Source organism: Cinclus cinclus, chromosome Z, assembly GCF_963662255.1.
Source record: "Cinclus cinclus chromosome Z, bCinCin1.1, whole genome shotgun sequence".
Classification (NCBI taxonomy): Eukaryota; Metazoa; Chordata; class Aves; order Passeriformes; family Cinclidae; genus Cinclus; species Cinclus cinclus.
The window spans coordinates 50,926,570-50,949,834 of NC_085084.1; the positions used below are offsets into that span (position 1 = coordinate 50,926,570).

The following is a 23,265-nucleotide window of genomic DNA, read 5'->3' on the forward strand; positions in this document are numbered from 1 at the left end:
TGTGTACTGAGCCATTTCTTTGCCTGTTTTCATCAAGAAGGGCAGCTACTCAAGCATCTTGAATATTGTTTGGAATAACTTGGAGTCTTGAACCACTCAATGTATAAATTTGACAAATGCACTAATGTGCCAAAATATAGTTCTTTCCCATAAACTGCATGCTGCCCAAAAAATCAAGTTATTTTAAAAGCAATCTTGAGGCAGTAGGATTTTACCTCCCATTAAGTATTTGATGACTGTATTTGCATAAAAAGTAAAATTACTTGCAGCATTACTTGATGAAAGAGATATAAGTCCAAGTGCCGAGTCCTGTATTTTGGCCACAGCAACCCCCTGCAGTGCTACAGGCTGGGGACAGTGTGGCTGCACAGTGCCCAGGCAGAAAGGGACCTGGGGGTTCTGGTCGACAGCCGACTGAACATGAGCCAGCAGTGTGTCCTGGTGGCCAAGAAGGCCAATGGCATCCTGGCCTGGATCAGGAACGGTGTGGCCAGCAGGAGCAGGGAGGTCATTCTTCCCCTGTACTCGGCACTGTTGAGGTCACACCTTGAGTGCTGTGTCCAGTTCTGTCCCCTCAGTTTAGGAAGGATGTTGGGATGCTTGAGCACATCCAGAGGAGGGAACAAGGCTGGGGAGGGGCTTGGAACACAAACCCTGTGAGGAATGGCTGGGGGAGCTGGGGTTGTTTATCCTGAAGAAAAGGAGACTCAGGGGTGACCTCATCACTGTCTGTAACTTCCTGAAAGGTGTTTGTAGTCAGGTGGGGTTGGTCTCTTTCACCAGGTAACAACTGACAGAACCAGAGGACACAGTCTTAAGCTGCTCCAAGGAAAAATTGGGTTGGATATTAGGAAAAAGTTTTTTTATGGAAAGAGTGATAAAGTATTGGAATGGTCTGCCTGGGGAGGTGGTGGAGTCACTATCCCTGGTTGTGTTTAAAAGAAGATTGGATGTGGCACTCCGTGCCATGGTTTAGTTGAGGTGTTGGGCTGGGTTCAACTCAATCATCTTAAAGGTTTCTTTCAACCTTGTGGCTCTGTGTGTGATACTTACAGCTTCTACTTCTATTAAGCTGAAATAAATCTCACTGATGTGGCATCTTCCATATGTCTGATGATCTGCTATAAAAGTTTGAATGACGCATGTTTTGGAGTGTAATGAAGATGAAGTTTTAATTGCAGAACAAAAATGTTTCTATACAAGCTTTAGGAAGTAAAACTACTGATGAATATGCATTAGTAGAAATAGAGCTCATTCACTTCAGCTTGTGTCAAGTTATCTGTAGGACTTCAATATTCATGATCTTTCACAAAGTTTTTTCTTTGATAAAAATAAAGTTACAGAGTACTGGAGGGTTTTGTTTGCTTTAAACATCAAATAAAACTACACAACTGCTTTGTATCAGCATCAGTCAGGTAAAGAGAATGGTGGAGTTGTCTGAATAAAGAATTCATATTTAAAGCAGTTCAAATATTCTTTACGTTCTAAAAATTAACTGTACAGAAAACCTATGAGTAATTCCATTACATTTTACTATAAAGATGCTCCAAAATAATTCTAAAATAAATTTTTAGCAGGTCTGTACTTTGATTTTGTATCTAGACTAATTTGCTTTTCTAGTTGAGATTCAGTCAATGAAATGACCTCTAATGCAGGACATGTTGCCAGCTGTGTGATTGGCATGCTTATTTTACCAGATTGCTAGTGTCTGCAGTCCAGGTATGGACTTCATCATTACAAGAGGGCATGTTGTCTTACACAGTAGACCTGATACCAGCATTCACAGAGGTGTGGTTCTCTCCACATCTTCTGCCAAAACATCTGCACTGTCACCAAGACATCTGTCATAGGGGCTTACCAACTGACACCTTTGCTGGTCTAGGTGCACCATCTTCAGATAGGCCTGGTACCAATTTTTAATTCTCATTAAGTAGTGGTGTGTGTCACAATCTTAGTATGCACAATTCATGAGGATTAGCTTCCCTGTCATAGCTAGTGGTTTTCTCTTAGGAGCTAACAAAGCTGCTAAGCATGCTCAGTATTGAACTAATTTTCAGAAGAATCTGGTACCTGCTTTTTTGTACCCACTTCTTTTAGCATCAGTTCAGGGAGGCCATTCCTTCTTCTTGGCACTAAATAATATCTACATCTGAAGTTTGACTTACGGTTTTATGGTTCACTGAGGGAACTTCAGTCCTCTCATACGAAAAACTAGCACAGAAATAAACCCACCAAAAAAAAAAAAATCTGTACTACAATGAGGCACTGAATTTTAGATTTAGATCTGAATTTTTTCTTTCCAGAGTTCTTCTTTTTAGTATTAGAAAATTATGTGATGCAGGACTCGTCATTTTACCATTTGCCTCTGATAAACAAAAAGCTAGGAGCAGTCTTTGAAACAAAGCCTGAATGAAGGATTTCTTTACAAATGTGAGTCTGCTTTCAATCTTTAAATATGTAGTTGGCTATGACACTCTGCTTTGTTATTTAATAGAATTACAGTTTGGCATCTTCTTCATCAGGCTTTTTCCTTGTCCATCAAAGTAACAAAGTAGAGAGTTTGCTTGTAACCTGTCAGAAATTTCTGGTTTGAGGTAATAAAGGAGGAGAGCCCTGTGTACGTAGTAATCATGTGATATTTGTACAGCTCCTTGACTCGTACTAATGGGCAATATGTGCCCATAGTACTTAGAAAAAATATGTTATTATTCTCCTCATTAAACAGAGAACAGTTAATACTTTTGGATACCTTGAAGCACACACCGTATTTGCTATTTGGGTAGGCTTTTTTCTTCAGAATTACCCTCTGTTTCTGTTATTCAGTCTTCCCCAAGAAGAGGCAAATGGCTTATAACATAAGAAAGGCAATCAGCACAATCTCTCCTTGAGAGTGCTTAGCATTTGTGGTAGAAACAGAGAAACTGCTGCTGCTGCTGCTGAGGTTAAGCAGAGGTGACTTGCTGAGGTGGAGCCAGCTCCTGAGGCTGTGTCTTGTGAGGAGGCCTTTTGTAAAGCTGGCTTGGTACAGATTAGAGCTAGCATAACTAATTGGTAGAAAATGCAAAGCTTTTGGGATTTGTGATTAAAGTGATGAAAAAGAGAGACTGAGCAGCAGTAGTAGGAGTGTTTTTTCCAGGCTGCAAACTGATTATTTTCACCAAGTTATTCCTCATTTGTTGAAAAAGTAGAGGAAACCCAAGGTGCTATCCAGACAGTGTGAAGAGGAATTAGTATAAATGAAAGAGCAGTAGAGAGGGGGAAATGGCTGTATTTTTCAGCACAAAAATTAATGGACCTAACAAAAACAGAAAGAAAAAAAATACAATCATGACATATGCTATTCAGTAAATGTAGGCTTTCTTGTTCGTCAGAAGACAGCTGGTTTCTTTTCCATGAAGTTGTTTCTCAGTCAAGTACTTTTGACATAGGCAATGTCAAGTATTCCTTTAGTAAAATAACAGACTTGACAATTTATTGCTTCTATTAAATTTTTCAAATATTTTTCATTCCTCAAGTAGGTTTATATTTGGTGCAGAGATATTTTAGTAGCAAAAGGGTCTGTTTTCTACTCAAAAATGTAATTATTAGTCCAAAACCACTTGTTTGAAAGGGTTTATTTGTTTATCTTAGGAAATATAATACTTAGATAGTATACTATGGCTTATTTTTACAGAAGTGATAACAGACTTTTTTTCCCTTCCAGGAAAAGTTTTCCTATTATGTACTGACAAATTAAATTGAAGATGACAAATCTGAATGCCCTAAACACTATGATTCTTGTCTCACTTGACATTGCTTTTAAAATTCCAAAGAGCTAAAGGATGTCAATGGTGTTCTAGAAATGTTTCAAACTGTAGATTTTTTAAAATTCATGTTGTAAATATTTAAAGAATACAGAAAGTCTTTTTTCAATGTATTTTTCAGCAGGTCTCATATGACTCTTCAGTCTCAAACCCAAATACAATCCCATGATGCATAAAGGGGTGCTTCACCTCCCTCTTTAGAGCAATGCCAAGATACTGTGGGCTGTATAAGGAGGACTACTGAATTCTTCTGATACACCTGAGCCTAAGGGAAAAAAATCTATATGAAATCTAATTCTTTCTCTTTATGCATTCTGTGCCTCATTTCTGTAAGATGTATATGTAGTCTGGACTTCTGCCTTCTCTTTCTTCTTCTTCCTTCTCATCTGTGTATTTTCCAATTTTTGTATGTTTGTGTTGCTCTTTCTCAGTGGAGACCACTTGAAATTTTGGAAGGCTTTGAGGGATTATGAGATTTTTCTCTTATACAAGAGAAATCTTAAGCTTCCTGAAGCATCCAGACTTTGAAATGCTATTCTGCTGTTTTTTCCAGTGGCAGGGATTGGTTTTTTTTGTTGTAAGAAATATTAAGCACCCCTTTTGCCAGTTGGTGTTCTACATAAACAAATTTTTGTGTGTTAAGTTTGTGTTCTGTCTGTCCACACACTACTGTTAGCTTCTGAAGCTTAGACAACTTTGTCTGAATCTGATTCAAAGTGGATTAAATTCATGCATGCTTCATGATAATAAGCAGTTGGGTGGAAGAAAAAGAATGCTTAAATGCTAAGAACAGATACACTGAGACATTGGGGGTATCCCCATGGGAATGGAAATTTGACCATGATTGAAGTAACATGTAATTGTGGCCTAGCTTTCCCAGTTCTCTAATGATGGAAATATTTTGCTTCTTTTTTTGTTTTCCTAATTAAGAACCAAGATCAAATAGAATGTTTTAGCCAGAGGACGGGAACAGCATAGTTGAGCATGCTCCTTGTGGCTGGTCATTACTGAATGAGAGAAAGTAAAAGTGCTTTTTTTTTAATTTTGGCTTGGCTTTTCTTTTTCAACCTAAGAATTAACAGTGCACTGTAGAAACTACATTAAAACTCTGTTCTTCTGAGTTGTTCTTTCTGAAACACTGTGGTGTGTGTGGGGATTTCACTTGCTCTCTCCTGTGCCACCCCAATATGTCTTTGCCTTATCAGTCTCATTAAAATCAGTCTGCATTAAAACTGGCAGTAAATGCACCTATGATGATGCTATTGAAGAAATTTGAACTTCAGTTACCAACTGCTGGCAGCATGTGTATCACTGTTAACAGATTAATTACAAGATGTTTGTTTTTACTCTTTTACACTGCTCAATAGCATTCAAGTTACACATATGAGAATAGTGCTAAGTCAGTGGGTCATCCTAGTGCAAGAGAAAAAAGTCTTGCTTTTGAAAATATTGTCCAGTGCATTATATGATAAAAGGAACATTGTTATGCAGTGAATGTAAAGCTCTGTTGCAGTATGACATTGATTCATTATTTTGTGGAGCATTTGAATCTCAAATTTACATGCTAGTTTCTGCATGTTGAACTTTGTATGCTAGTTTTGCCCTTTCCGAAGTTCTATCCCATCTGAAATATACTTACAGTAGTGCAAAGGGAGGGGGAAATTAATCATATCTGGATTGATGGCTGTAACAATGTTTCCAAACCAAGTTATAATTCAGAAATTTTGTTTCTCACTTTGTCTGCAAATACATAAGAACTTCTAAAATATGTTTCTGAACAACTGACAGTTGAGTTTTCAAGGCAGCTGGGAGCCTAACTTCTGGCAGGTAGTCAAGATATGCAGTAGGGGACAACTAACTCCATTAAAACACCTTGGAGAGTTTCAGCTTTGTTGACCGTGTTACAAAATGAGGTTTCTGTGAAATTGTTTTTGCAGTTTTGCATTATTTCTTTAAGGCAGAGAAGAAAGAAAACAATCAGTGAATAAAGTAATACAGTGCATCTGCTCTGTAAACATCTCTTCCTTGCATAGGTGTACTAATTACAATACACTTTTGTTCTCCCACTTTTCCTTCTGAACTTATGGCTGCTAGTGACCTGTGTCTGCATGGAAAAGTCCAATGTTAGTAATTTTACAATGTGCCTAATTGCTTACTCTTTTTTCCCTATTTTTGAATTATAAAATGCTGCCAAAATTTACACCATGTGTAATGTGGAATTAATGTAACTTGAGATTAATAAAATTATGTGATATTTAGTGTGACATAATTTCATTCATTAAATAAATATTGAAGTTCAGGAATAGCATTAATTTCTGATGAAATTTTAGTAAATGCAAAAATAAAATCTGAGGTTTCTGTACAATTAGTCAGATATGAGCTTCCAGTTATCTAGCCATTGCCAGCGTATCTATATTTGTTTATTTACATTCCTTTTTTCCAAATATTTGAAGATTTCTATGTTTAATAGAGAAACTTACTTTTAAATTTTAATTTATGACTGATATGTAACTTGGACTTTTGATTGATTGTACTCTCCCTTCTCTTTGCAGTAAAGGGTTACCTTCGAGTTCAACATTCACTTTGGGAGACAGTGCCATCTATTTGACTTCAGAACAGAGCACATTGGAAATGGAGAATGATAATGCTTCAGTTTTGGATGTCTACTTAGTAAGTTGTCAAACTGTTTCTGATGGGATTTTTCACCTATAATTGCTTTGACTCAGGTTCAGTGTCTAAAATACCTGCCTTACTCCAAGATCCAGAGGTTTATTGAGGTATTTTTTTATGAAACGTGTAAGTTTACAAAGGTATGATTTGCCAAAGCAAGAATTTATATACCTATTAACTATTGCATTGATAATGAAGTATGCCAAAACATTCTTCAGTTTTTCTCTAATGGTAGGTCTTTTCTGTTGTCTTCTATTGGAGGGAAAAAAGCCAAAAACCCAAAACAACAATAACAACAAAATCTTTCCTTTTTATATGGAATACTTCACAATGGAGAAATTAAATTCTCAAATTGAAAAGTTCTGAGTTTATGTCACTGATTTTGAAGCCAGTAGAGCTCACTGTGAAGTACATAAATGGCCCACTTTTCTGTTTTGAAGGATTGTCCAGTTGTGATGGCTGATTAAAAATGTATCTTTTCTTTGCTGTTTCAGTTCCTAGTGAGCAATTTAACTGACTACTGAAAGATAAGGTCAAGTCTATCTTTTTTTTGTCTTCATGTCACTGTGTTTCGAAAGTTGTCTTGGTACCCACAACTCACATTCCACAGACATAAAGGCACCCAATTCAAGTTCCAGTTGAGTGAGTTTTGTGCATTTAATTCCTTTAGGCTGTTCTGAAATTGTCAGTATAAATGCAGGAGGCAGGTATGTTAAGCTTGGCATTTTTTTCCAAAGGCTTATTTTAATAAATCATAAACAATTCTGACATTATTCTAGTAATATTTCTCTTTGACTCCCAAGGCAAGAATTGTACCAGAGATGAAGAATCAAAATAGGAAAGTTTGTTCATGTTTCTAATAAATGTTTCTCATGGTTGTCTCCTTTATAGATAAAATTTATTGCATTCTTTATTTCTCTTATCCCTAGAGTTACCTGATCTTTGTCTTAAGAAATCCATACTATCTTAGAATCATAAAACGGCTCAGGTTGATGGGGCCTCAAGAGATCATCCAGTCCAACTTTTTGTGGAAAAGGGAACCTGGAGAAGATTATCTAACAACCTTTTCCACCACAGCTCAAAAAACTCCAGCAATGAGGACTCTGCCACATCCCTTCAGAAGTTGTTCCAGAGACTGATTATCTGTCCAGAAAAAGATTTTCCTGTGTTTAGATGAAACATGTTTGTGTCTGATCTTACATCAAGATGAAATGCTTGTCACATTCTCTTTTTTCTGTAGGCTGTGCCACTGAGGTTTTTTTCCTTCTGATTAGCCAGCAAATCTTGAGTGTGTATAGTACAGTTAATAGCTACTAATTTAGTAGTCCAGCACACATAGGGGAGTTGTCTGTCCTGCCTCCACTGACACAAAACAGTAGCAAGTACCAGTGGCCAATTAGACGTAGAATTGATTTAGTTAATTGTGACCCCAAGTAGCCCATTAAATCAATCTACTCCTATAGGACTTCTGCTAATTTGGCTCATAGCTAGTACAACATGGACCTGAATCATCTGTTCAACAAAGAGGGTCTCAGAAATCCTGAAATATTTTGGGTAGTGGACAGACGTCTAATCACACACAACCTAACCTTGCTAGCAGATTAGCTGACTTAATGAATTATGCTTTTAACTACGTAACTTGAGAGGGGGATCCAGAGCTGTGACTCCTGAATGCTCATAAGCAAAGCATGGATGAGCATGTAGGTGGACTAGAGGAGCAGGAAATGCTTCTCAACACTTTGCAAAGGAAGAATCCTAAATCCAACTGCCTCAAGTACATGTATACCAAAGCATAAGAAGAAGAGGAACTTCAGATTCATGCCTAGTCTGAGAGTTACAATGTGAAAGGAGTCATAGAAGCTTGGTGGGAAGACTCACATGACTGGAAGATCACAATAAATGTCTACAAACTCTTTTGCAAAGATAAAGAGAGGAGGTGGAGCTGTACTTATAAAAAAGAAATCTGGGTGTATGAAGGTAACCTATGGAGACCACAAAATGTCTATCAGATGTCTAAGGATCAAGATTAGATGGGTCATCACAAAGGAGGATCTTCTTTTATGTGGGTGTTCCTAGCCTTCAAAGCAGGATGACGAGGCTGACAAAAACTTACTTTGGCTCTTCCAGCAAGTATTGAACCTGGTCATAATGGGTGACTTCAATTACCCAGGCATTTGTTGGGAGAACAATACAGCAATGCACAAGTTGTCAATTAAATTCTTGGAATGCATGAAGACTTGCATCCTGCTAAATGTGATGGTAGTTTTGACTAGGAACAATGTATTGCTAGATTTACTGCTCACAAACTGAAAAGACAACTTCAAATCATAGCCTTGGGTGCAGGAATCACAACATTGTGGGTTTAAGATCCTGCTGAAAATACCAAAGACCAGTATTAGGAAAAAGGCTCTGGATTTTAAATAAATTGGCTTTGGTGTACTCAGAGCCCAGATGTGAGGGATTTAACAGGAAGCATGTGTGGAAAGCAAAACAGCATGGGAGTGCTAGGAGTTCTTGAATAATATCCTGCTGGAAGCAAAATAACAGTTCACTGCCTACAAAATGGAAGGAAGAAGATAGAACAAGTGACTGCCTAGGTTAACAATGAGTGTTGCTAAAAGCAAAAAGGGAGCATACCCTCTAGAGAAGGCTGATCAGTTACCCACTGGGGACTACAAGATCCTTGCTAGGGCATGTAGAGTTGCACACATGAAATTCAAGGTTCAACTGGAACTGGAAATGGCCAGAGATAGCAAGAAGAAATGACTGATCAGATACAGAAGCAGTTGTACTAGATTGAAAGCCAACCAGTGGGGAATCCCAAGTCAGAAATACAGTTTAACAGGAAAATGAAAATAAATGCAGTAATACAGAAACATTGACAGAGTCAGAATATAATCTGACACCCTGTTGGTCAGCGTGTTGGTAGCAGTCTGATTTAAATGGTGGCTGCAATCCTGTTGAAGTGGTAGATGTGGTTCTGTTGAAGCTGTGATCCTGTGGAAGGGTCTGATCTTCCTCTGAAAGTCCAGTGGTGGTTATGGAGCTCCTGTCCTCTGAGAATCCAGTGGATAAGGCCACTTGTGGTGTTCCAAACCTCAGATTATATCCAGATAGGAATGCTTGTTTCCTCTGCCTGGGCAGAGCATCTCAACATAGGATGATGTAATTTTTGAGTTGTGCAGTGAGACCTGATGGCCCATTAACAGAAGACATCCCCCACCAGAGGGAGTTATCAGGGATGAGTCATGAAAGAGACAAAAGAACACATCCCCACCTGGCTTTAACAGATGGTGATAGGATACATACTTTTGGTTACATCTGACATTGTAACATAAAATAGCAGTTAAGCAGAAGCCCAGGGAATACACAGACCCATTACTAGACTGGGCAGGGAAAAAAATTACAGATAATGCTGGCAGAGAGAGTTCTCAATACCTTCTTTCCTCCCTCTTTGCCAGTAGGGCCAGACCATAGCTCCCAGGATCAAGTAGCTACAACACACATGTTGACCTACCAGTAGTGGGCTGCGAGTGCTCAACCCACATAAATGCAAGGTCCAGGAGGGAATATAACCCAGGATGTCAGCAGAAGTGGCTGATATTGTTGCAGGGACACAGTCTTATTATTTTTGAAAATTCACAGAGATCAGCGGGCATCTCTGACGACTGGAAGAGGGCAGATCTCATATGTGTCTATAAGAATGGCCCAAAAAAGACCAAGGACTCCTTACTGTAGTTCCTGGGAAAGTGGCAGAACAAGCTGCCAGTGATGACTGGGAACTATTACCAACCAAATGAAGCAAGTGACTGGGAAAATCCAGCACAGATTTACCACAGGAAAATCATGCCAGGCTAACCTGATCACGTTTCTAAAATGAATTACCATCTTCAGTCAATATGGAGAAAGCAGTGGATGTTGCTTGCCTGCACTTCAGTAAAGCATTTGACTTGTGTCATGTCTCCCACAGCTTCCTCCTAGACAAATGTCAAATACAGACTGGATGGGGGTGATCTGTGAGATGGGCAGGAATCATCTCATAGGTGATCAGTTTGTTTTACTGAGGCTGGCGGCCTGTCACAATCATGCCCCCCCCCCTCAGGGATCAGTACTGGGCTCCATGTTGTAACATCTCCATGAATGATCCGGATGATGGGACCAAAAGCACCCTCACCACGTTTGCTTTGTCACTAAACTGGGTATTGAGAGGGACACATTGGCAGGGAGAGCCACCTTTTACAGATATGAACAGGCTGCAAGACAGAGCCACAAGAGCTGTGTAAAGTTCAACCAGGAGAATTGCAGAGTCCTGCACCTGGGAGCACAAAACCAATGAGCCCAGCCAGGCTCGGACCCATGAGCTGTGGAACAGCCTTGACAAGGGGAGCCCAGGGGTCCCAGCAGAGAACACCTGGACACACGTCAGCAGTGCACTGCTGCAGCTACTGAGGCAAAGTGGATCCTGAGCTGCACCCATGGGGGCACTGCTAACAGAGAGATGTGATCATCCCACTCCACCAGCGCTTGTCAGACTGCACATGGAGTTGTGTATCCAGTTCTGGCCCCCACAGTTCCAAAACAGATGTGGACAGACTGAAGAGGGGCCATGAGGATGGTCAAGGATGGGGAGAACTTGACATTTGAGGAAGGACTGTAAAAGTTAAGTCTTTTTAGTCCACAGAATTTTCAGGAGGGATCTTAACACAGTTTTCCAGAACTTAAACCATAACTACAATACGAATACTATCGAGATCCTCTTTTTCTCTAGGGGCAATGGATGCAAGTTGTAGTGAGGGAGGTTTCTTCTCTATGTAAGAAATAATTGTTTTTACAATGAGAATGATTTGAAGAGAATGATTTACAATGAGCATGATTTTATAATGATGAATGATTCACTGGAACAACCTCCCCAGGGATGCAGTAAATTTCCCATCACAGGAGGTCTGCAGCTGGACAGTGATGATTGATAATGCCATCCAAGCTCCCTTTCCTGAAAAAGGTTGAATCAGATGACCTCTTACAGTCCCTTCAGTGTGGGCTGATCTATGGTTCTTTTGGCTCCCTTTAAACAGTGAAACCATTTCTTCTTGATAGCTTTTGAATTTAGTTTATAAAGCAACAGTCTTATTTAATAAAAAAACTGGTTAGCACTGTGAAGTATTTCTTAGGTTTGAAATCTGTAGGGTGGATGGTGGAATCCTCTGAGAATCTAGTGACAGGCACAGGTAACACCTTTTGTAAAGCTGTCTGTATGAATTTCACATGTGATAATGATGTCTTTAGTTAGTTTTCAGTTTGTAGAACATACATTACTATTACGTCTTGGAGAATGCAGTATATATAGTATAAGTAAGTATATTCCACTGAAGAATATCAACAGAAGAATAATTAAAACCCAGCTTTGGATGTCATGCAGTGTTTATTCCCCTGAGCAAAGGTCTGGTGTTGTAATGCACATTTATGGTTTTGTGTTGCACTGAGGAGGGTTTGTTCTGTTTCCCCTCTCAGTTTGTATCATGGTTCTCCCCTTCCCTTAACTCCTCCCTTTTCCCCCTGGCCAGCCCTGAGTGGCTGTGACCCGGGGTTCCTCCGACCCTGAGTTGGAGTCGAAAATACCCTGCGTTTGCCATGTCTCTCTCTCTTCTCCCTGGAACTCTTCAGGACAATAAACTTGGATCATCCCAGGAAGGAGAGCCTCCTATAATCTTTTGCCTTTGTCCATGCCGGATAAAAAATCCCCTGTCTCTCTGACCCTGAGTTAGCTGAGGCAGGTCAGAAAGACCAGGGGAAACTCCGACAGTCTGGAAGAATAAATAGGCCTTATATGGAGAGAATCATAGATGCTTTTTGGAACTTGCAGCACCCTTTCTCAGCTTCCTGAAGGAAAACAAATTCAGAAGTCAATAATCAAGGTAATGGCACACACCTGAACTGTCTAGGTATGCAACAACTGACAGCTTCAAGGAAATTGGATACCATAGCTAAGCACATGTTACTTCTTAAGCAAACCCACCTGTAGAAGTTATTTATCCCTGCCTCTCGTGTCCCACATCCTGTATTGATACACACTTAACTGTTTTGAGATGGTTGTGGAAGTGAGCTGTAACTTAATCACATGTACCCTGTATGCATCCTGAGGTATTTGTGGAAGAAACAGAAATAGGATACTGTTCTGTCTACTGATCTGTTATTTCCTGATGCCCTGCAATATCCTTCATTGGGCCTGGAAACAGCAATTAGCCTGTGGTTGGGAAAACCTGACGATACTAAAGTATAAGTGTGGAGCAGAAGGCAATTTTGCTTTTATAGGAGGATGATTAAATGCACGTTAGAGGGAGAAGATGCATGTTTTTGCTAACACTAGGAACAGGATAGTCATTCTAACATACATCTCAAAAATAAATCAAATCAATGACATTGCATTAGCTGATCTAACCTTCAGTTGGAAAGGTTAAAAGATGTCCTTTTAAAAGGGCAAAATGCAAGCAGAAAAATGTAGTTTTAAATGGCATTCTCAGATTTTCCTTTAAGTCTGTGATTAATAATCTTAGTGCTTCTACCACAAAGCAAGCTGCTGTAGTCTTACCCACTATATATTTTAATGAAAAATACTTTAACTTGCTTAATTTTGGATACCATTAATCCTTTGATGTCTTTGCCTTCTGCTTTGAAATGGTAAAATGCTAAACCTTTGGACAAATATAGTTCACTTGTAAATTAAGAAATTTTGGTCCCATGTATAGAAATAAAACTATCGTAAAATGCAATTGTATTAATCTACTATAAAGAGCAGCTTAAAATTGTATTTTTCTCAACAGTTTTGTGTGGAAATTCTAATAGTCAAGTAAGATGAGGTTGAACAGAGGTTGTAAACAAAAAGGATCTTACAGGTAATAGGATTTAAGGGCTTGTGTTTGAAATATTACATTAAGGGAACTCCATGCAAACATACTGGGCTGCCGATGTCAAAACTCAGAATGTACCTGGTAACAGCATGAATTTTTGTTCCAGGACAGAAGTAGAGGTACATCTTGGGCTCACAACTGAATGCTGGTCTGAGCCTGTAATTTCTTAGTTCTGGAAAAAGACCAAGTTCAAACTAGCGTTTTGTTCACCTGCCACTCTAAGAAGCACTGTTAGTTACATTCTTAAATAAAGTTTACTTTTAAGTTATATTGTTTTATTCTCTTATAAACCTTGTAACCCAGAAAATAGCTTAAGAAATCCAGCTTTTATGACATAGTCATATGACTAAGCATTATCCGCAATAAGCAGTAGGTGTAAGACTATCTAAATGATTTCCAGTTATTCTAGTAACATAGTTATGATACTGATTAATTCATACAAATAATTTTAATTATCAATTAAATATAAGGAATAAATAATACAATTAATAATAATAAATAATAAATAATAAATAAAAGCTAGAAGGAGATACAGAAAAACCTTCTAAATTTGAAATGTTTCTCTGCATAACTTTAAAAGGCTTCTTGCTTTTATGAATATGTAACACAATGATAGATCAAAGAGTTTGAAACAAATGTTTCTGTCTGAGATAAACAGGTTTCTTGCATATAAACCAGAAACAGAGAAGTCAACATACTTCTATTTAGCATTTTGTGGTAGAAATCCACAAAACAGGGTATTCTTCTTCCTCCTCTGTAAATAATTTGTAAAATTCCCTTGAAGCTCTATTTGTTGGTGTCAGTTCATTGTCAGCAAATGCTATTGAGCATAACAGTATCTCAATGTGCTATGGAATTTAATTAGTAAAAGATATAAGTCCAATCTTACAAAAGTTCCTTAAGAGTGGTCTATGATCAACAAGTGAAACTGATCCTGAAGGTCTTAGCCCAGGTTAACTATGGAGTGCCTTAAAAGTGGTAATTCCACTTAAAAAGTATGGAATAACTTCAAATTCACCTTACTGTTCTGCAGTGAAGTCTCAAATTGTTTGACTGAGTTTTCTCTAGTTAAAAAAGCAACGTGTGCTATTATAAACCATCCTACTGTGTTTTCTTAGCCTTCCCATGAATTATTTATAAAGATAGCTGACACATAGTGTACTACAGTATCAGTAAAATCAGAGTAGTAAGGCTTAGGTATTTAATTTATTTACTTCAAGTAGGCTTGATTTCCCTCACACTTCCAGCTGAAAAAGAACATGCATGTAAATAGTGACAAATTTTTAAATTTGTTCCATTGTGATGCTGTGTTTGTTAAGTCATCTGGTGGTAAATATAGGATTTAAATAAATAAATGTATGTCCTGCCTATAGGATTTCATTAATGAATTATTTTTTGCTTACAGAATACTTCTGTATATTTAGCTACAATGAAAAATTCTTGGGTAGTACAGAAGTTTTCACATGGAAATTCAGCACTGCCTCCCATTGTTAAAGGAAAGGCTAATACATTTTATATATAATTTAAATATCACTGCTACTGAAGATATGGACTGATAAGGCCTTCAGTAAAATAAAATAATGGAATAACTGTAGTGATAAGCAAGTCCAGTGTATTTAGATCCTGGTTAGTGTAGCTATGATTTGTGTCAGATGAATGGCATATATTATACTATAACATTTACAATTACTTAATGGTGTGGTTCATTTCCAAATTACAATTTTATTATAGAATTTTGAAGTCTTAAAATAATATTGAAAATTAACTTTGTATTTCAAATCTGTTGCAGATGCATAGGTAAGCAGATTTACAAATATTGGTCTATAAAATACCTGTTTAGAAACTGTCAAAACTTTCTGACTCTTCTTACTCTTCAGTATTCCTTTTCTTCTGTACTCTCTCCCATAATCTCAATTAAATTCTAGTCATAGAGTCATTTTCTTCAGGATGCTGTTGTGGAATAGTAACAAATGCAGCTGAAAGTAAAGCAATTCCTAGACAGAATACATGTAAAAACAAGCTAGAAGTTATGCAGTCACACTGCACAGAATACACAGAAGCTTCAGTTTCTCTTCCTCACCACTTCCTCTGAAGATACTGGTGGACTGAACTGATACTGGAAACATGGTAGACTGAACCTGAATTCTGGGACTATGAGAAAGGAATTAAGACATTCTTACTTACAAGTATCCTTCCTTTCCCCTAAGAGCATTAATAATCCTTAAAATGTTATGTGAGCATGGTAGAGCCAATCAAGCACTCCCCTCAAAACAGAAATTGTTTAAGGCTGAAAGAGGCAAACTAACTTGTTTTATCAGTAATAACTGCTCCTTTCTTCTGTTGTTATCTGTGCTTTCCCTGTATCCATCCATGCATTAGCCCAAAAAGGAGAGGAGAAAAAGAGGCCTATGTGTCTCATAAAACTGAAATCTGGTCAGAGGTGAAAAACAAACAAGCACTTGAGTGTAGTTTGACAGAGGTGTTCTTACAGAAGAAACATTATGTAAGAAGGAACATTTTAGTCAACCCTGCATGAAAATCAGACATAAGAATTAGGAGCTTTATTAGATTAAAAAGTACCAATTCAGATCACAAGTAATACGTTGCCTGAGGAAGCCAAGCACTAAAATGCCAGCATGTATTATCATGGAACAACATGTTCTCATGCCTGGGGCTTTTAAAACACCATAAGAGGAAAACAATCAGCTCAAAAACATTTCCATGGAAAGAGAACTGGAGCACAAAAATGCTCCAAGACAAAAAGCCTCAAGTAGACTCAAACATAGTAAATCCATTATACACACAGTGTGAGACATCTCAGGCAGTGATTATAGGAATGATTCCTGTAATGTCATGTGTGTTATTTATAATTTTGGACCAAATTGCTACAGCCAAACTCTGATTCTATAAAAAAAAATCCCCACAGTTTCCTTTATCTGTAATCAATGTAACCCCAAAAGTTGTGTAGTGGATACAGTGTTGCCTAGAGGATCACCTCCTGTGCCTTGAAATAGATGGATTTCTTTCCAGAATAGTACAGTACTGGACTGTACCTGACATAAATATGAACATCTGAAAATCTCATCTTCTCAAAATGGCATTAGAACCATCAACAGTATTTTTGTGATTGACTCATGCAGTTAGTAGTTGCTACAAGTTATTGTCAGGTCTCTTTTCTCCAACTCCATTATGCAACTTTTCTTAGAATTTTTCACTGAAATGCTTTGGAAGGGTCAGAGGAAAGGGAACGTGAATAAGCTAATTCATGGTTCCATTGCATAATTAGTGGAATACTATAAAACCAGCATCAGTAATACTGATAGCACCCTTAGTGAAAAGCAGTAAGAAGTCTAGAGTTCAGAAGTTGTGCTGAGTGATCACTATATTTGTCAGAAATGGATCTGCAGTCATTCATATTTGAGCTTTCAGACAGAAACAAGATGATGCTAATGAAAATTCTGATTAATTTGTCTTGTTTCATATAACATTATTTTGTTTATTGGTACTAGCATTTTTCAACTTCTTTTTCCAAACTGATTCTAAAAAAAAAAAAAAAAAAAGTCTTTGTTGGTTTTACATCACACTGATTTTAAATACCACTTCATTTTATTTTACTCACTCATACAATAATTTCACTTCACATATGAAATGGTTCTGTATTTCCTAAGTACTTTACTGCTTTAGCACATTCAGGTGCTAATACGTCAGTCAACTTTATTTGCCAGATCACAGTTCCTAAGAGAGAGAGCAAACAGCACCCAAGAAATTGGGACTGTGTTCAGTGGCATCAGTGATTATGAACGCCCTAAGACTGGTGCACTATACTGTAGGATGTTTTCATAGAACAATATTGAAATATTGTTCCTTAAGGTTCAAGGGCTAGTGCTAGAAGTCACAACAAAAATATTGATGTAAATCTGTTGGTTGCTTTTCTCTGAGATAAGTTTAAGAAATGCCTTCAGAGATTTTTTTTGTTCATAATCAAAATTAGACTGTTGTCAAACTATTTAAAGGTCAGTTAAGTGCTTGTATCAAAAAGCACAATGTAAAGGTGACCTTAAAAATCTGTTTAATAAATTGAACCTTACATCTTTGAAATGTTTTTAATAAGGTTTTAGAGTTAGGTCATTACAGATCCCTTTGTTTTGATTTTGCATCTTGCTCCATTTTGGGTATATCAGCTGAGATGCATTCAATTTACTGAAATATATTCTTCAGCTGTCAGTTTATCCTTAGTTTGAGTTGTCATAATAAGACATTCAGTTTCTTTTCAATTCATCTCTAACTCTACAGGGATGCCAAGAAGTGATCAACTATTTCTACTACATGAGGGTAGTGTAGAAAACTCTAATGCATTAAGATTATTAACAATTTGTGTGTGTGTGTGTGTGTGTGTGTGTGTGTGTGAAATAGAATGATTGCTACAGCATTGATTAGAACATTAACTGTGCCTGAAAGTTTTTTGTAAGGTATGATTTTTCATCTGGGGAAAGAGCATTATGTGGAAGCTGACAGCACTTACATTCATGACATATGAAGACTGCCACATTTAAGTAGTAAATGCTAAAGTTCTGCAAGATAAAAATAAGCTGTAGCAAATTTCTGAGTGCTCTCAGATTGTTCTGTCTTGTCTGACATCCAGAGTGTTCAGCATTTTGCAGCAGCAAGTAGTTCTAGTTCACATAATACTATTGTACTGCAAATCCATAGGGGTTAACTGTTGTACAAGAAAAGAGACCCAATGCTTTTGATTAGGGGTCAAAGTCATAAGAGAATGACTGCCAAATTGTACAGCAGCCTGTTTAGAGAAAGAAGGACATTACCTGTTTATAATTCTGTAAGAAAACAAGTATACACAACTCTTAACTTGTCATTTCTGTATTTCCAGTAACAAAGAATACATTGAGTAAAACTAAGTGAAGTGACCACGGTTAATGAAGAGCACTTTCTGCACTCCTCATTTAAGAAGGAGGAATTTGCTGAGCCTAATAGATAAAGAGTAATAATCAACGGAACTAATTCTAAGAAGTGCCAGGATCTTTGAACCACAGAAAGGATCGATGGACTTGACAAAAATGACATGAAACATTCCACACCCTGCAGTCATTTGCTGTTGCTTGCTCAACTGTGAAGAACTGTGTATTCAGGCTGCTTTCTACAATATTGCCAATCACCTTTTTTGCATTTTGAAGTGAAATTTTCTTATCAGCTCTCTAGTGGTTTCATTTGCATGCATTGAGTAACTATGCACAAACCAAATCTATTACCTACTTTACCTATTTAAAAATAAACACAGTGATGAGTAAAATAAATTTAATTTTTGACTCCCTCATTTCCAATTGCTTAGGTCCACATCACTGGAAATTGGAACTGATGTTGTACAAGGGTTAAGGCAAATCTCTGCACATACCATATGAAAATTAACCTGTAAAGATACTTTCACTGTTGGTACAAAGTAGATAAAAATGTTATTTATAACAAGGCCTTATGTTGTGTACATATATTGTCCCTGAAATATTTTTGATTTTGCTTTATTTCTTGTAAAAGAGGAATTCTATAATTTATTTAGAAAATACTATTGTAAACTATAGTTTTATTGATGAATAAAAGATTTTATTCTAAAGCCTATCACTGCTGTCATCCTACTATTGAACTATAATGGACTTAATTGTTGTTGCATTTCTCTACCTTCATGAGACAGTTTTAAGAGGCCTCTTGAGATATGATAAACATGGCATCTGTCTTTACCAGCCCTATAATGAAAAGGGGAATCTTGAAATTAGAGCAGGAAAGCCAAAGTAACATACTCAACAGGCATTGCTTTATGAAACCATTTCAGTTTTTTCAGTATGGGTAATCATTCTAGGGGAACTACAGAAACTGTTTTAGTTCCCTAATTTCCCAAGTAACAGGGAGATAACCCCAAATGCCAGTGATCATCAGTCCAAGATTTCATGCTTCGATGAAGTGGTGTATTTAAAAATTTGCACAAGTGTCACTTAGAAAGCTACCGAAGTTATTGGTAATAACAAGTCTTCTAGGAGTAAGCATATTAAACCTGTTAAATTGACAAACCCAGAACTTGGTATTTTAAGTCCTAGAACTTTTCCTCTGTACCTGTATAGAATATTTCTTCTAAGGATTTGGTGTGGTGGATTTTTTTGTTTTGGCTTGGTGGGGGATGGTGGTGGTGTGGTTTTTTTATTTTACTTTGATATAATTCTGTAATGCTGACAAGTAAGAAGAATAATTCCTTAATTATGCACAGTATAGAGAAATTTAAAGCAGTTTTGAGTTTTTCACTTTCTAAGTATGCAGAGTCTAAGGCTTCACTTGGAGCTTGTATCTCATGATTACCATTTTTCTAGGCTTTAAAATTAGACTGCTTAATCTCAGCAAGGTAATTTTTCTGCAGAATTCCTCTGAGAAAAGCAAAACAAATTGCATGTCTTGTGAGTAAAAACATTTTGTACATCTCTGTCAAGTGTCTGCTCCTTCATGCATAGTGTACAGGATATTTAGAATAGGTCTCTGTGCAAAGAAGGTATTTATCATTAGTATTATTTGGGGAAAAACATTTAAGCACCCGATTAACCTTCATAAAGAACACCCATGACAATTTTTCCCCAATTACCTAGTAACTATAGCATCTGAATCATGTGTCCTTACAAAGAACCCGGAGAATTCATAACTTCACTATAACAATTCTGAATGTAACAATTCTAACATTCCAAAACCTGAATGTCCATACTAAACGATTCTGAGACATATTTTGTGTATAGTCCCTTGAACCCAGTAATTTATAAATCAAAACAGTCATTTAACACTTGAAAAAGAAAATCCTGTATGATTATGGAGCCTACTGGGGAAACCTTCTCCAAAGCATGAGCACTTAAAAGGGGTGTGTATGTGTGTGTGTGGGTGGGTGGGTGGGTAATGATCAACAACTTGTAACCCATTTTGCTCTCTAGTGCATAAAATGGTATAAATTTTCAAACATCAAAGAGCACAGGAGTATGTAGGGATGTGCAAGTTTCATGTTTAAGTATTTTGGTTGCCTTGGTGTATCACATTGGTAGCACTTGATGAAAATACTAAGACTTATAAATATAGCAGTAGAGTTGATGAGGCAGATCATATCAAGTAAAAATAATATACAGAAGGCACAATCAGCTCCTGGAAGTCTTAAAGTATTGGTCTGTTTCTCCAGATCAAATTTGCCACAGGGAGCAAAGAAGAATTAAGTCACAAGCATGGGCTCTCTGTGGGCAGTGGTATCTGAATACTCTGGCCTTGCAAGCTGCTCAGAATGAAAAAGCACAGGTTTGATGCCAGCTTAGAGAAAGGTATGGAATAATTTCAAAGTTTTGCTATCTGAGCTTGTGACTTAATCATATGGCATTCAGAGGTGAAGTTTTGCCTTTGATGGTAGTACCACTGAATAGCTGCCCTCAGTTAATAAAACAACTCACAAACAAACAAAACCCCCAGCCAAACAAACAAACAAACAAACCAACCCAATTAGTGTCCCTGTAGTACAATTCAATGGTTTGAAAGCACACATATCCCAATGTTTGGATAGATCCCAATTTCTTGTTGACTCTGCTTATACTTCAGACAATTTAATTTCATATAACTCAACGGTATCATCCAAAACCTTCCATTAGACAGTGACAGAAGAGCAATCAGTAGCGCACTCCCCCTGTTCTTCATGAAAGCCATTCACTGAAACATTTCCAGTGAAGCATACATTTGCTTAAAGTAAAAAAACTATCAGCTCTTTCCAGACCGAATGTGTGAGGCCTGACCCTGCAGTGCTTCTGCATCTGGAACTCCTTCACCAACATAAAAAGGTACTGATACCAGTATTGTGGTATGAACAACATTAACCTAAGGGACAGGAATCAAGATGAAAAACCTTAAGAAAATCATTGTTTAAATTGTTAATCCCTAATCTGAGCCCTTTAGAAGTTGTGTGATTGATCCTTACTTGGTAGTGGCATCTTGTAAAATTCACTAACTTGAACTCTACATTTGAATTAACTGTTGAACTTTACATTTTAATTAAAGTTAACTGTTGTTAACTTCTTAAAATATTTGGTATGTGAAATTGCCAGTACTAGAGAAAATATTTAATCATTGACTTGTCATTAACTTAAAAACACAAGATGAACATTTCTTATGAGAGTTCTGCATGACCTGGATGACTAGGGAAAAATCACTGTGGAACTAGTTGGATAATATCAGAAAACATCCAAGGTTCTTTTTACAGGGAAAGCAAGCTATATAAATAAGCACCATCTTTAAAGAGATTAAATACTGCATAAAAGAACAGGTACTCCTCCCTTCGTCTAGCTGTTTTCCCCCTTCCCTACCAAGCTATGAAAAATCAGTCGTTTGCTTACCAATGTATTCTGTGGTCTGATATAAGTAATTTGATCCTGCAAGCCTTATCTCAGTCTGTAAACCATTATTCCTGTAGAAACTAAGTAGCTTCTCTTAGCAGGGCTAAGAATGGGTTGTTCTTAAGGACCCAAAGGGTATCTTAAATCTGCTTGATGTACGAAAACCTCCCCCACAAAACACAACAAGAACATCAACTGAGAAGACATCAAAGAAAGACAGAAGTCTGTCGAAAAGAGACAAGAAACTGGCTAAGTTAGGTAACAATTTAGTACAAACAGCTTTTAACTAAAACAGACTTCATAATTTCAGCTGAAATTTGCCCAAGTGGCTTGAATTGCTTGAACTTTTCCCCCTTGTGTAGAGTAAAATAATTTTGGCTTATAGAAAAATATTACCAAATTACAAATCTTGGTGAGAAACTTGATAACTTATTCCCTAATGCAGTGGAAATCATGCAATAGTTTGGAGTGGAAGGGACCTTTCAAGGTCACCTAGCCTAAACCCTCTGCCATGAGCAGGGACATCTTCAACTAGATCAGGTGGCTTAGAGCACCCAGCTGCTTACTTTAATAAGGAGTTTTTGAAATATAAAAATGCATCACACAATAACCACCGATAAGCTTCTGAATACTTGTATGCTTTTTATATTTTTGGTTTTACTTGCAACGGCTGCATCTTTTGGTCTTGTCTGTGGAAGGGTCTGCTTCCACAGAAACTGTGTGGGCTTTTTAAGAAACCTTTTTATAGGAATTATTTCTTACCTCTCATCTACTTGGCAAACCTAGCTTATTTCTTTCAGTTTGAGTAACAAGACATGTCTGGCTGAGACTCTATATCTTCACATACTGCTGATGGTATGGCATCACCAGCATTTATGTAACAGTGGAAAACGTCGGGAGTGGTAAATTATGTGCTTTATTTTCCCTTTACTGACTCAGTGAAACATTTTACTTGCAGGATCAGATCAGAAGAATACTTCCAGTCACATAAACTAGTCCTAGAATGGGTCCCTGAGTGAATACTTGGTGCATAGTGTGGCCTCTAACTGCTATTCTTCCCAGGTTCCAGCTCCTTGTAAGCCTGGAGAGGAGAGGAGAGGAGAGGAGAGGAGAGGAGAGGAGAGGAGAGGAGAGGAGAGGAGAGGAGAGGAGAGGAGAGGAGAGGAGAGGAGAGGAGAGGAGAGGAGAGGAGAGGAGAGGAGAGGAGAGGAGAGGAGAGGCCGCTCAGCGCGGGCGGCCGCCCTCAATGGCCGCTGCAGCTCCTTGTCTTTATGGCACGTCGGGGTCGAGATCTCCCCGAGGGGAGCCTGAGCAGCACACCGGGCCCAGCACCTGTTTCCTAGGGACAGCCATGCCAGGCCGTGCTAGTGCCGGGGGAAGGACACCGGGAAACCGCCGCCGCCTCGAAAGCCTCGCCGGGCAGACAGACCATGATCGGCTCCAGTACACCTGTGCTATCTCAGTAGCAAAGCCCTTGGATTT

At 37.8% G+C, this 23,265-nt stretch overlaps 1 protein-coding gene across 9 annotated transcripts in view; it reads left to right on the forward strand.

The window, feature by feature from the left end:
* PIP5K1B (phosphatidylinositol-4-phosphate 5-kinase type 1 beta) overlaps positions 1 to 19,006 on the forward strand; it is a 99,129-nt gene extending 80,123 nt beyond the window's left edge. For 8 of the 9 annotated variants that reach the window (XM_062513039.1, XM_062513037.1, XM_062513042.1 and 5 more), the window contains 3 exons: positions 6,356 to 6,473; positions 7,403 to 12,385; positions 18,267 to 19,006. In XM_062513039.1, the coding sequence (XP_062369023.1) occupies positions 6,356 to 6,473; positions 7,403 to 7,612 (328 nt within the window). In that variant the 3' untranslated portion in view covers positions 7,613 to 12,385; positions 18,267 to 19,006. The remainder of the gene's footprint in view (positions 1 to 6,355; positions 6,474 to 7,402; positions 12,386 to 18,266) is intronic. The other variant, XM_062513044.1, reaches the window with a different exon arrangement.
* The last annotated feature ends 4,259 nt before the right edge of the window (positions 19,007 to 23,265 follow it).